The 13,211-nt window shown below is 39.8% G+C and overlaps 1 protein-coding gene across 6 annotated transcripts in view; it reads right to left on the bottom strand.

The window, feature by feature from the left end:
• EDRF1 (erythroid differentiation regulatory factor 1) overlaps positions 1-13,211 on the bottom strand; it is a 31,980-nt gene that overhangs the window by 8,721 nt on the left and 10,048 nt on the right. For all 6 annotated transcript variants that reach the window (XR_014548914.1, XR_014548915.1, XM_083616842.1 and 3 more), the window contains 12 exons: positions 11,132-11,243; positions 10,509-10,656; positions 9,775-9,883; positions 8,391-8,502; positions 7,298-7,558; positions 6,672-6,743; positions 6,422-6,572; positions 5,609-5,797; positions 4,431-4,631; positions 3,069-3,287; positions 1,503-1,726; positions 41-199 (listed from right to left, as the gene is read on the bottom strand). Coding sequence is in view for 4 of the 6 variants with exons in the window: in XM_083616842.1 (XP_083472968.1) it covers positions 41-199; positions 1,503-1,726; positions 3,069-3,287; positions 4,431-4,631; positions 5,609-5,797; positions 6,422-6,572; positions 6,672-6,743; positions 7,298-7,558; positions 8,391-8,502; positions 9,775-9,883; positions 10,509-10,656; positions 11,132-11,243 (1,957 nt within the window). In the remaining 2 variants the exon portion in view is untranslated. The remainder of the gene's footprint in view (positions 1-40; positions 200-1,502; positions 1,727-3,068; positions 3,288-4,430; positions 4,632-5,608; positions 5,798-6,421; positions 6,573-6,671; positions 6,744-7,297; positions 7,559-8,390; positions 8,503-9,774; positions 9,884-10,508; positions 10,657-11,131; positions 11,244-13,211) is intronic.

The raw sequence follows: 13,211 nt of genomic DNA, 5'->3' as shown, positions 1-13,211 counted from the left end.
ACACACACACACACACACACACACACACACACACAGTTACCTGTTCTTGAGCCTTTCTGGATAAGGGAGCATAATCTTGCAGCAGAGTTGCCATAGTAAAGTAGGTGGTAGACAGCTCCCAGTTGACAGAATCCCAAACAGCAGGATGAACTTCCCTTTCACCCAGGGACCTCAAGGCCTTCAGATAGTAGTCAACAGCCTACAGAATTAAATCATTGCATAGCAAAATAAGTTGTTGACAGGCTTGTATTCATTACTAATATTTATGTATTTATATTTACATAGTAGGTACTGAATACTTATTGATTCTGAATACAGGGTGTCTGCAATAATTGAACAGGATATGACCTATTATTAAACATAATTATCACTCTATTATTTTAGCCACTCTGGCGGCATGTACACTGATAAGTGAACATTTTCACCGCTAACGTGCATATTCTCCATACATTATCCAATGAACTCAATTGCAATCTGAACCTCCTATATTCACCCCCCCCCCATGCTGTACCTTTTATAAAAGTAAAAACAGGCTGAACAACTCTGTGAGAAGTACATGTTCACTAACCATGGTCTCTATTGTTCCCCTCAGTATCAAGGGTTTAATTCTAAACAAGAAAGTTTTGATTAACTTGGTGAGACCATGTCGGCTCAGAATATTTACTTGCCTATTTACACTAGCAGATTACTCAAATAAGTATTAAGTAACATCAGATAAGAGTACCCACAGATGTTTTAGCTGCATCTTTCATGAGGAGGGCTACAGGGCATGCAAAAAAGCACAACCAAAAAAGCTAAGAATGTATGAGCCTTGCTGGATTAGACCCCAAAGTCTCATCTGGTTCAACAATGCATTCTCATGGATGCCTTAGGAAAGCAGGGCATGAACACAATAGCCGTCTCTCGTTACAACTGAGCTGCCACTGAGAGTTCCATAAGATCCTTAACTGACATCACATTATTCTCGTGAGTAGACCGATACAAGCAGTAACTTGTAGAAATGAGCCAGTGGAAAAGGAATATGAAATGTATCTTCAGAGTGAAGATATTTAAAAGCTTATTTCATCCCTATTCTAGTACAGTGGTACCTCGGGTTACATACGCTTCAGGTTACAGACTCCGCTAACCCAGAAATAGTACCTCGGGTTAAGAACATTGCTTCAGGATGAGAACACAAATCGTGCTCCGGCGGCACGGCAGCAGCAGGAGGCCCCATTAGCTAAAGTGGCGCTTCAGGTTAAGAACAGTTTCAGGTTAAGAACGGACCTCCGGAACAAATTAAGTACTTAACCCAAGGTACCACTGTAAACATTTCTTATATTTTTGGAACTAAACTTACATAGACATATAATCTAAATCCAAGACAGAAATACTCAATAAATATTCATTTCAAAAAGGCAACATAGGATTTCTGTATGTTTAGGCATCCACTAATCACAGTAGAGACCTACTCTTTTATCTAGGAATTGCAATCAGCTTAAGATGATTGGGGTGGTTGTTACCTTATTATAATAAAGAGCCTCTTCATGGGAAAATTCTCTTTTGAAGTCTACTGCAGCAGCACAGTGAGCATGAGCACAAATCCGCATTAATCTTCCCATATTACACAAGAGAAGAGCAGAATTGGTTGCATCGTCAATGGATTCAAAGTTTTGAATCCCTTTTTCGAAACAAGAGAAGCTTTTCTTCCAAAGTTGCTGTTCTGCTGCAGATACAGTTTTGTTCTCTAGAACAGTCGAAAGAGAAAGAGGTACATTTTAAGAAATCAGTAGTATGTGTACTTCCATGGATTAGCTATTTTAATGCCATTCTGAAATTTAAGTAGTCTTTCTTCTCAGAAATATGGCTTCCAAGATGGCTGCCAGCGAGAACTGTATTATCTTATTTATAGTGGCTCAAAAAGTGCTACATTAAAGGACCTAAATGTAATTTTATAGAACCCATAAGGACAATTGCCTCCAGAAAGGGAAGATGTCTCCAAAGAGAATATTTCACCAACTACTCCAGCATTGAAAAACATTGAAAAACAAAGTGATCTTAGTCCCCCCGACTATAAATAATTATATTCAAATTTAGCAAAATCCTGTTGAAGAAACTAGTGTTCAACAGGAAAATCAATTTTAAATCTTCTTCTTTATTAAATTTGTATACTGACCTTTATCCAAAGGTTCACAGCATACAAATACAAAATGAGAATACAAAATACATAATAAAACAAAAGCAAACCAATAACCCCACCTCCCACAAACACACCAAAACGCCTACAGAATGCTTAATCAGCCAAAGGCCTGGTTATAAAGAAACATTTAGCCTATATGATTTTCTATGACAATCTTCCCTATGGTACATATTCTCTTCTACCTTTTCTGCACAATAGACCTGAAAACACTATTGGTCATATTTATGGCATGCAGACTGGAAAAAAACAAAACAAAATCTAGGCCTCTAGCTTATATGTCAGCACTAATTTAGAGAGAAAAAATGTTTCAAATCCTTATCTTCAATTAATTCCAAGTGTTAGTGCCAAGCAATTGTACAGGCCAGAGCAGATGTAATGCAGCCTGTCTCTTACCTATCAAGGGATGGCACAAGGCTGCAGGGCCACAAACATTAGTAATGATTACCACTAATGCAAGTTCTGTATTAAGCTAGATTTGAACACAGCTTGGCATTCAAGGAAAGTGTCAGGGGAGGAGGGGGAGGAGATCCAATCCCCTGTTCCCAATCATTTTGCTGTGGTTGGCAATGGTTATGTTAAGTCTGTACCAGTCCCTTGTGATGGAAGTGGTTCCATCTCCACTGCAGGGCTTTTGTTTCAATTACCTTTAGGATATATAGGGCAGTTTCCAAAAACTGAATTTACTTTGTACTGCACAATAAACCATGATCTTTACTGTATCTTCCAATTTTAGTCTTCTTTTCAGATCATTAAAAATCCTACATCTAACAAAAATTAAAACACCAGTAGAAAACTCTCTCTCTCTCTCTCTCTCTCTCTCTCTCTCTCTCTCTCTCTCAGTGAGTGTGTGTGTGTGTGTAGATAAATAGAAATAGATAAATATACTTGCCCCCTCTTTCACTCTGTAAAGCAGCAGCTTGGTTCATGTAAAATACTCCAATTTCATTTCGGATGTTACCCATTCTCTTCAGCACTTGTGTATATTGTTCTGGATTCTGCCCTTTTAAATTACTAAAAAGCAAAATTTCATTAGCTGCCTCATAGCATTTGCAGCTAATTGAAAGCTGGCATTCCAAATCTGTAGACAAGTCAGTAGCCCAAGAAAATACTAGAAGAGAAAATTAATACACCACTGTAATTTTTTGCTATATCGCTATTTCTAAAGAATCATAAAAGTGTATTCGAAACAATTGACAACAGCCACTCAAGAGATTATAATCTGTGTATAAAGAACTTTACAGCTTTTAAAAGCTCTGCAAAATGAATGGTTTTGTTATAAAAATACTTTATATTGATTTAATTTTATGAATGCGAAAAAAACCTTTCGGTGGCCATTTGAGTACTGTCTGGAACATTGCTGCACAAGTGTCTCAAGCATTCATTGCAAAGTGATACTATATGGTTAGAAATAATAAAATTCTCTCTATGCCCTATTCTGGGTGAGTAGGTGTTCAGCAGTGGGGCCACACAGTTAAGCACTGCCCTTGTACAGAGGATTGCTACCCACTTCTTTACATGCAGAAAATGGGGCATGGTGACAAGCGCAGGACTAGCTCACCTGGCCCCATAACCCCCATTCCTCAAAGGAGTGGAGCAATTGTCTGAACCCTGCAGCTGTGAAACCTGTACTCAGTAGTTTAAGCAGGGGACATCCAAAGAGTGAAAACTACCATTCCACAGGGACTTCAGCACTGTCTGCATTTGTTTTGTATAGTCTTATCACCACTGTCTGTATTTAGATGCCATGGTAATTTACAGTTTAGTGAGACCTTTAGCAAAAACTGCTGCCAATGGATGAAACGAACAAGGATCTCCATCCTCTGCCAAGCCAAGTGTGATACGTTTTAAAGTTTATGCAAATATTATTTTGGTCCAGGGCATTTTTCATGTCTTTTAAGAAGACAGAGCAAGGGAAGAAGAAAGGATGGGATCAGCAGCATCTTGACCAAGAATGCTGACTCCACCTGCAAATACCTCTCTCCTATTTTGAACAGGACCTTCCAAAAACTATGCTACAAATATATACAACCCAACCTACAACTGTGTTGATGCCCCTTATGTTTTTACCTTTACCTTTTGGTTCCACCTGTATCCTTTGGTTTTAAACAAAGCATTATTTTATGTATTGCTTTACAGATTGTTGTGTAGACCACTTTGTGATCCTGTACAGTGAAATGTGGTGTATAAATATCAGGAGTAAATAAAGAACCAATTAGCTGAATACACTGTAATTCAGATACTAAATCATTACCTTGGCAACTGGATTCTCTGTGAAGACTATGTAGTATTTCCTGATCTTCTTTTGTTTGATAGTTATACTCTTCAAGATATGCAGCTCTGTTGTTTGCATTCTGGGCCAGCATTAGTTGGATATCGCCACAAAGAGTTAAACTCTGACAAAGAAACAGGAGTACTTCAGAAAGCATGTTCGTGCAGAGGCAGCAATATGTATCTAGTTGGAGGGAAGTAAGAAAGGAAGCCAGTGAACAGAATGCCTTTTTGATATGAAGCCACACAAAGAAACTGTGCACATGTACGATATAGGATGGTATATAAATTCAATAAATCCTCCTCCTCATCATCTTCTGGAAGCATTAATGTATGCATGCTTATTTATACAAGTTCAAACTTGTCAACTTAGATTGCCAGTACCAAGCACAGCTGTGTTCTCAAATATTATGATAATGACAACTGTACATTGGCTAGAGCAGGGGATGTCAACCTGGTCCCTACCACCCACTAGTGGGTGTTTCAGGAATCTAGGTGGGCGGTAGGGGGTTCTACGGCACAAGCTGAATCCTCCTTCCATCGAGTACTGGTGGGCGGTAAGGAAATTTTACCATCAAGAAAGATGAATTAGTGGGCAGTAGGTATAAATAAGTTGACTACCCCAGGGCTAGAGCAACATTACACACCCAGGTTCTGGGGTTATATCACCTCTTCTTTTCAGCTTTTTATTCAATGTGGTAAAATGCATCACATGTTCCTTGCAATTTCTCTAAGGGCATATGAATTCAAAATACCGGAGTGTGAGGGAATGTGCTGGAAGTGTGCTTTTAAAGAAGGCTTTAAAACAGTGCTGGAAAATCTCCAGTCTGTGGGCCTTATTAGGTCTGACCATCTAAAACAAACTCTGGTCAGTTTCTAAATACGTCAACTACAAACCATGGATTATATAGCTGACTTCTGTAACTAACCAGTGTTTAATACACAATATTTTGTCTGTATATAACAAGTCATGCGTCATGGATGGTGAATCTAAACTCCACCAAAGTTCTTTTCCCTACTACAGGAGGAAGAGAGGAGGGAAACATGGAAGTCCATAGTAGCTCCTTCTTGTTCATGAATGTAGAGTGCAGACATAGGCTGAGTATTATAACCAATTGCCATTTTATATCTAGAACCTACAATAAAAATATTCCAACTTACCATGGCACTGTAAAGCTAGTTTTATGTACCGTAATGCTCTCCCATATTTCTGAAGACTCACAGCAGCATCAGAGAGAACATAGTAAGCCTTTGAGGATTTCAAGATCAGCTGAAGCTTCATTTTGTACTGCCAGGATCCAGGGATCATTCCTGACTGACTAGAATGTTTAACTTCCCGAAATGAGCCCACTATAATTAAAAAATAAAGCAATTCATTCTTAGGAATCTTTTCTCTATAGGTTTAGCCACTTATCGACATACTGTTGTCAAAATTGGCAGAAATGTTCCCAGGATGGGAGTCTTCACTTGACATTTGGGGACCGGGTGCCATTTTGAATCAAGATGGCGGCCAAAATGTGACTTTGGTTTGACTTCACCAATTTTTGACATGATGGGTCCAAACTCACAAATTGCCCTACCCATTTAAAAATCACATTTTTTTGGTTTCTAAAAATTCTCAGGCAGCACTGGGAACTCCCCACTAGTAAATTATAAAGCAATGTAGCAGCCATAGCTTAAAACTGAAAAGGTTAATTGGCAGCACAATTTAATGATTTTGAATGTTTATAACCTGCCTTTCCTCAACAGCACAAGTTAATAAAATTAAACATTTTCAAAATAGTTTGACAACAATAAATACAATAAAGCAGCCATGAAAACAATGAAAGAACACAGTAAAAGGAAATACCACCAAAAATAATGTTAACTTCAGAAAAAAGGGGGGAGCTGCTATTGATGACCAAAAGCTTCCATCAAAAAGCTTTTTTTTTTTAATTCTACTAAATTTGAGAAGAGGGTGTAAGACAAGCTTACTTTTGTCTAAAAACAAGGCCATCTGCTTTTCAAGACACTCAGGTCCAACACTTGTTGATTCATCTTCATACTTTAATGGAATGGGAGTGCTGGGATCTGCTGCAGGAAGATCACTTTCCTTCTTGATGCTGCTGTCTACAGATTTTAAGCCCTGTTTTAAACAAAAAGAAAAAGCCTTTTAGTTATTATTTGCACTTTCAAAGGATGTTAGGATCCAATGCATTAAAACAATTAGTAAAACAAAACTTACCTCAAGAACATAGTTGAGCACTAGTCTGCACCTTTCTTCAGTGTCGTGGCAAACTGGAAATGCACAACTAGGCTGCACAGAAAAGACAAAAGAAAACAGCTGCATTGAATCAGAAGAATTCAACAGAAATTCCTCTCATCAGAAGCCATTAGAGGAATAATCAATGATTATGTTCTCAATAAAGTTAAATCTTTAAAAAGGGCTATGGACTCAGGCTTTCAATATTCTTATTAGGATATAATGAAGCTAAGCTAATGACGACTGACTGAAAACATTTAAATAAGCACCATACTGCAGCCACATCTATTTTCCCAAGACCTACTGCCCTAGTTTGACCCTGGCTATTTTCCTCAAAAACGTCACTCAGAAAACCCCCGATCTTCAGAAATAAACTATTAAGAAAAATTATTCACTTTCCACACATTATTCTATGGAAGAAAAATACATATATACGGTGAAAATGTCCTATGCCTTCCTCTATGCCTTTTTAGTATTGTGGTGATAGCTGGCATTTGAGAGAAAGCTTTACCTCATACTAATTTCCCTGGCAAAGGTATGCTAATTAACACGATTATGTCTTATTACAAAATATAATCTCAATCTCAATTGAGCCAGTTAACACTTACACGTATTTGATGAGTAGATTTGTATTTTTCAGGTACAGACAGTTCTCCAACTGATTTTATTACAGCAACTGCTTTGTTGTCATCAGGAGGATCTGAGCTGGTACTATAGGAACCATTTTCATCACTATCAGGCATTTCCTCTTCCTCCTCACTGTAGCTTTCATCAGAATTACCATTTAAGGGGAACTCACCGCCCTCTTCTTTTTTTGGCTCATCAAGCTGGAACAGTTCTGAGAGCATGTAGTTTGCTGAAGCAATAATCTTTATTCAGAAAAGGGGAAAGATCAATTCAAGTGGTTTCTCAAAGTTACAGACACCAACATTTTTATGCCTTTAAAAGTTAAGGAAAGGTAGATAATGTGAGGAAGAAAAAAATGAAGCCTCGGGGGCTAGGAGAGGAAGAAAAAAATGGAACTATCCGCCTTGGCTGGAGTGCAGGTGGGGAATAAAGAACAGCCAGGCCTTTGGGGGAGAGAAACACCAGTTCCCAGATTCAGTCACTGGCATCTGCACTTAGGGCTCCCCTGTAGGAGAGTCACTGGCAAGCAATATAGGCAATACTGAATGAGATGGACCTGACTTTTTAAGAAACTGAGTACAAGACAGAGATTAAGCCACTTTTTTGATGACCCAGTTTTCTGCTCCAACAGAAGGCAAACCACCATGTTTACAAGAAGCCAAATTTCCCTTCTCTCTTGGCCATTCAACTCACCCCTCCCCTAGATCATCACCCATACCCAAATACACACCCTGTATAAAGCATGTGGCTCTACCTATTGAACTACCTAAAACGGGAGTGCTTGAGCCCAAGGTTTGCTTCTGATCATTCACATAATGCTAAATGCACATGGTTTGGGATTTCTCCTGCAGCTGAATAGAGCAAGAGAGAGGAGTGAATATAATGAATTTTCCAGATGCTTTGCTTAGGGCATATGGAGCCTATACTTGTACACTGGAATCAAATGATTAATGCATAATTCATTTAACTATTCTAATGGGGTTAGTTGTGACCTCTCTCTCCATGAAGTGTTTTCCCTTTAGGTGTCACTGGTATCAGGTGTCACTGGTATTTGCCTCAGAATACAATTCTTACCTGAGGATGTCTACCCTTGTCCAGCAACTTCACACAGTTAAGGAGTAATGTTCTGATAGTACCATAATGCTTCCTGTTTTGGTTTTTCTTCAACATCATATTGCAAGCAACTCTAGGAGAAAGTAAAATGAACAGAAAGCAAACTATAAAGGCCCTCTCATACTGACCGTGCAGCATCTACTGAAACAATTGTTATCAATTTTGTATTTATTATTTCCAAATTAGCTAGTTTCATGTATGGTGTTTTGTATTAAAGATTATTTCAAAACACATTCCCAGAAAAAATCAATTTTGCCTTAGTTGCAACAAAGGCTACATCATAAAATTAAATACTGCATCAGGTTCTGGATATAACTACAGTGGTACCTCGCAAGACGAATGCCTCGGAAGACGAAAAACTCACAAGACGAAATAGTTTTTCGTTTTTTGAGTTGCTTCGCAAGACGATTTTCCCTATGGGCTTGCTTCGCAAGACAAAAACGTCTTGCGAGTTTGTTTCCTTTTTTCTTAAAACCGGTTGAAGAGGTGCAGTTGCGACTGACCGTGCTTCGCAAGACGAAAAACCGCGCAAGACGAAAAGACTCGCGGAACGAATTAATTTCGTCTTGCGAGGCACCACTGTATACAGAAATGATAATACCTGGAGGCTATAATGACCTTACTTGACATTGGTCCAATCAAATACTTTGTTTTTGCACTTTCTACTTCTGCCCTTCCAACTCAAAACCCCTTGAAGGAATGCATTTAAATATATTGAAAGGTTAAGAACTCTTCTGCTTCATCAACATGAACACCACCCTTATATTAAAAATCCTCAAATTTAATAATGCTAAGAGAAACAAGAAAACAGAACTTACCCTCTAGTGTAAAAGAATTGTGGAATACAACAGATGAGTAGAAAATTAGGCTTATATATTTTGTACCCCTTTAAGATCAGCTGTAGCCTGACATTTGCAGGAGGATTTTTTAAAAAATGAATCTGATTCCAACACTCTGAAATTTTTCGTAGGACAAATTTTCATCAGCATGGAGGGACACTGAATTGCTCTGGCTGGCCTTACAGTGAAGTTAAGAAACCACTTTCAGCCCCACTTCACTTTTTCTCTCTCAATACAGCTTCATAATAGTTCTCTACCAATATCATGAAGTTCTCCTTAGCATCCCCATAGTGACTTCTGCCACCATCCTGTTACAACGGCAAAGTACGCCAGTACGGAAGCAGAGAAATGCTAGCTTTCTTGACTTCCTGCAGTGGGGCTACAAGCCTAGCACTCTACCATGTGTTCTACAGGTTGCATAGATTTGGATTGTAATCCTCAAGCTGAACAGTATCATTCAGACCTTTTCCTGTGTTTATAGTACTAACCATACAAGGCAAACTTACTTGTAAAGAAGAATTGCCACTGGCATCGTGAAGGGGTTTTGGTATTTATCTTCTGTCTCTTCACAGAGAGTGGTCAGGTCATACAGCTTTACGATATCACTTCCACTTGCTGAAAGAAAAATATTTTTTCCATAAGTGTATGCTTGAAAAAGTATGAGTCCCACAATAAAATAAGGAAAAACTAGAATTTTTGGTCGCACTCCAGTATGATCAAACAAGGAAAGAACAATGCGAGACAGAATGGCTAGAGTGATCTCAGTTTAGACTCCCTAATCCTTGCTCCGCTTCCAAGCCCCTCCCTCCTAGCATCAGAAAAGTAGGAATGAAGGAAGCACAAAAAACAAGAGGGAGCAACATTCTGTTCCTGTCTGTTGGTACATTGTGCATGTAATAAGACGTTGCTCTTTTCCTGAGCTACCAGAGCAGCCCAAGCTGCTTCCCCTAGTCTAACAGAGCATGGGTCTGTGGCAGGAGGACCCTAGTCTGTGTACACAACGTGCTGCCACCACATGCTATGGGGAGGGAAGAAAGAAAGAAAGAAAGAAAGAAAGAAAGAAAGAAAGAAAGAAAGAAGGGAGAGGGCACCATCTACATTGCCAGGTGCCCAGCAGAGACCCTCAGGAAAGAGGCAAAAATACTGGCACAATATATTGTGCAATTGTCTATGAACCTAGGAATCTTCCCTACCCTAAATCACGGTAATTCTGCAAGTTAAAAAATGGAAAAATGCTCACCTTTAAACAGCCAATAAGTATGCCCTTCTTTGGTACAGTTAGCTTTCAGAAACGATAAAATATTTTGAGCAATATCTTTTATTACTTTGGTAGAGAAATTTGAGTTTTCCAAGTTGGGTATATCCTCTGTCTTAATCATTTCGTATTTCTAAAATAAACAAAAAACCAATTAGAAGTACTGTTTATGCTACAAGGAAGTCATTGCCTTCCATGCATTCTTAGAATCAGAAAACTGTAGAGTTGGAACATTCCCCTGAGGGTCATCTAGTCCAACCCCTGTAATGCAGGAATCTGGCCCACAACCTTGTCTGGGTGGGTTTGAACCACCAACCTTCTGGTTAACAGTCATACACACTAACCCAATGCACCTGTCGTATTTTTGTTGTGGTTTAAGAATTTCATTATTAACGTGCCCACTAAAATCTCTTGCCAAGTCTGAATGTGCTTATGAAGTAGTATCAACAAAACATTCCTTTTCAATACACCAATGCAATGATTCCCTAAACTGGTTGCCATCTAAATGAAAAAAAAAACCTGCTTGAAAACTGTGGCTTAACAATTGTGCAATATTTTACTGACCAAGAACAAATACAGTAATCAGAGCAACAGAACTCAAAGCTTACCTGAACAATTCCATTAACATGGAAACACATCACAAGTTCTGGCACATTGCAGATCAAATTGTCCAGCCAATAGTCAATGCCAGTTAGCACATTAATTGGTTTATTGTTATCCCTACAAACAGAAATATATGTAGTGTTATTTCGGTAAAATGAATCAGACTCATTAAAATCTACAAATAGAAACTTTGTTCCCCTTCAGTTAGGTCCAAAATTCATAGAGTATCTGTAATACATTTTAGTCAGTAGGGTACATACAAAGGCTGAGAAAGGCACAAAACACATGGTTTTTAAACGAGAACTGCTTTTTTACTTTCTGGTATTGGCTACAGCACTGTGTTAAAAGCTTGAGACTGTGAATAAAAAAAGTTTATGAGAAGCATTTCTAAGGCAACACTTTAAGAACCAGTAAGTTAGGGAATCACCGTAGGGAAAAAAAGTACTGTATTTTTCGCCCCATAGGACGCACTTTTTCCCCTCCAAAAATGAAGGGGAAATGTGTGTGCGTCCTATGGGGCGAATGCAGGCTTTTGTTGAAGCCTGGAGAACAAGAGGGGTCGGTGCGCACTGACCCCTCTCGCTCTCCAGGCTTCGCGCAGCTCTCTGCAAGGTGCGGGAGCCCGGCGCTGGGCTCCCGCGGCTTGCGGAGAGTTGCCTGCATGCCGAAGGCTGGGCGCAGCTGTCCGCAAGGCGCCGGGCTCCCATGGCTTGCAGAGAGTTGCCTGTTCTGGGGGCTGGGGTCGGGGGAAGCTCGGGCTTCCCCCGCCCCAGCCCCGTGCCTGGGGGGAAAATAATTCCCCCCCCCCTTTATTTCCCCCCCAAAAAACTAGGTGCGCCTTAAGGGACGGTGCGTCCTATAGGGCGAAAAATACGGTAGTCTCCAGGTGAGGTATAGAGGCCAGAAGTGAGAAAAGAATAAGCCACCACAGTCCAATTGTGCGGAAGAAAGAACTGTGATTACATGTTTACACACCCCCCCTATGTGACACACAGCTCTATTTCTCCTTTAAGGACTACAGGTGTGACAGCTGATGTCCTGGACTGGTGTCTTGCCTCAGTAATGGACTGGATGAGAGCCAATAAACTGAGGCTTAATCCAAATAAGGTAGAGGCACTGTTACTGGGTGGTTCCCTAGACTGGATAGATGGGAGACTGCCTGTTCTTGATGGGGTTATGCTCCTTCTTAAGGAGCAGATACATAGCTTGGGAGTGCTCCTGGATCCATTGTTGTCACTTGGGGCCCAGGTGTCCTTGGCACAGAGTGCCTTCTGTCAGCTTTGGCTGGTGGCCCAGCTACACCCCTATCTGGACAGGGATAGCCTAACTTTTGTTGCCTATGCTCTGGTAACCTCTTCGTTACATTATTTGCAATGGGTTCTATATGGAGCTGCCTCTGAAGATGGTTTGGAAACTTCAGCTGGTGCAGAATTTGGCAGTCAGGGCAAGATGGTTTAAACATATTAACACCATTCCTGGCCTGACTGCACTGGCTGCCCATCAGTTTCCAGGCCCAATTCAAAGTGCTGGACTGCCTCATATGAACTGACTCGGACCCTGCAATCATCATCTGGAGCCCTTCTTCATGTGCCTGCTCCATGAGAGATCTAGAGGGTGATAATGCAAGAACAGGCCTTTTCTGTGCGGGCTCCTCGTCTGTGGAATGCTCTCTCCAGAGAGGCTTGCCTGGTGCCATCATTACATGTCTTTAGGAGCCAGGCAAAAACATTCCTCTTTACCCAGGCCTTTGGCCATTAAATAATCTATGGCCTATTAAATCTGGAAGAATGCTATTATGAGTATTTTTAAAATTATACTGTGTATTATTATGTCATGTATTATGTCTTTGTTATGAAGATGTGTAAATTATGTTTTTAATGTTGTTCACCAACCTGGGATCTTTGGATAAAGAGTGGTATATAAATTGAATAAATAATAATAATAAATATTTGGGGGAAATACATGGGAAAGAATACAAAACAACAGGAGCAGGGAGTGTCATCAAAATACAGAAAATAAATCTATCAAGGCTTTTTAAACAGGCAATATTTTGATTTCCACCCTAGCCTCTCTCAAAATCTCAAG

This window comes from Podarcis filfolensis (assembly GCF_964270895.1).
Source record: "Podarcis filfolensis genome assembly, chromosome: 5".
Taxonomy (NCBI): Eukaryota; Metazoa; Chordata; class Lepidosauria; order Squamata; family Lacertidae; genus Podarcis; species Podarcis filfolensis.
Note: the sequence above shows the minus strand (reverse complement) of the source record. Positions and strands in the feature narration are given on the sequence as shown.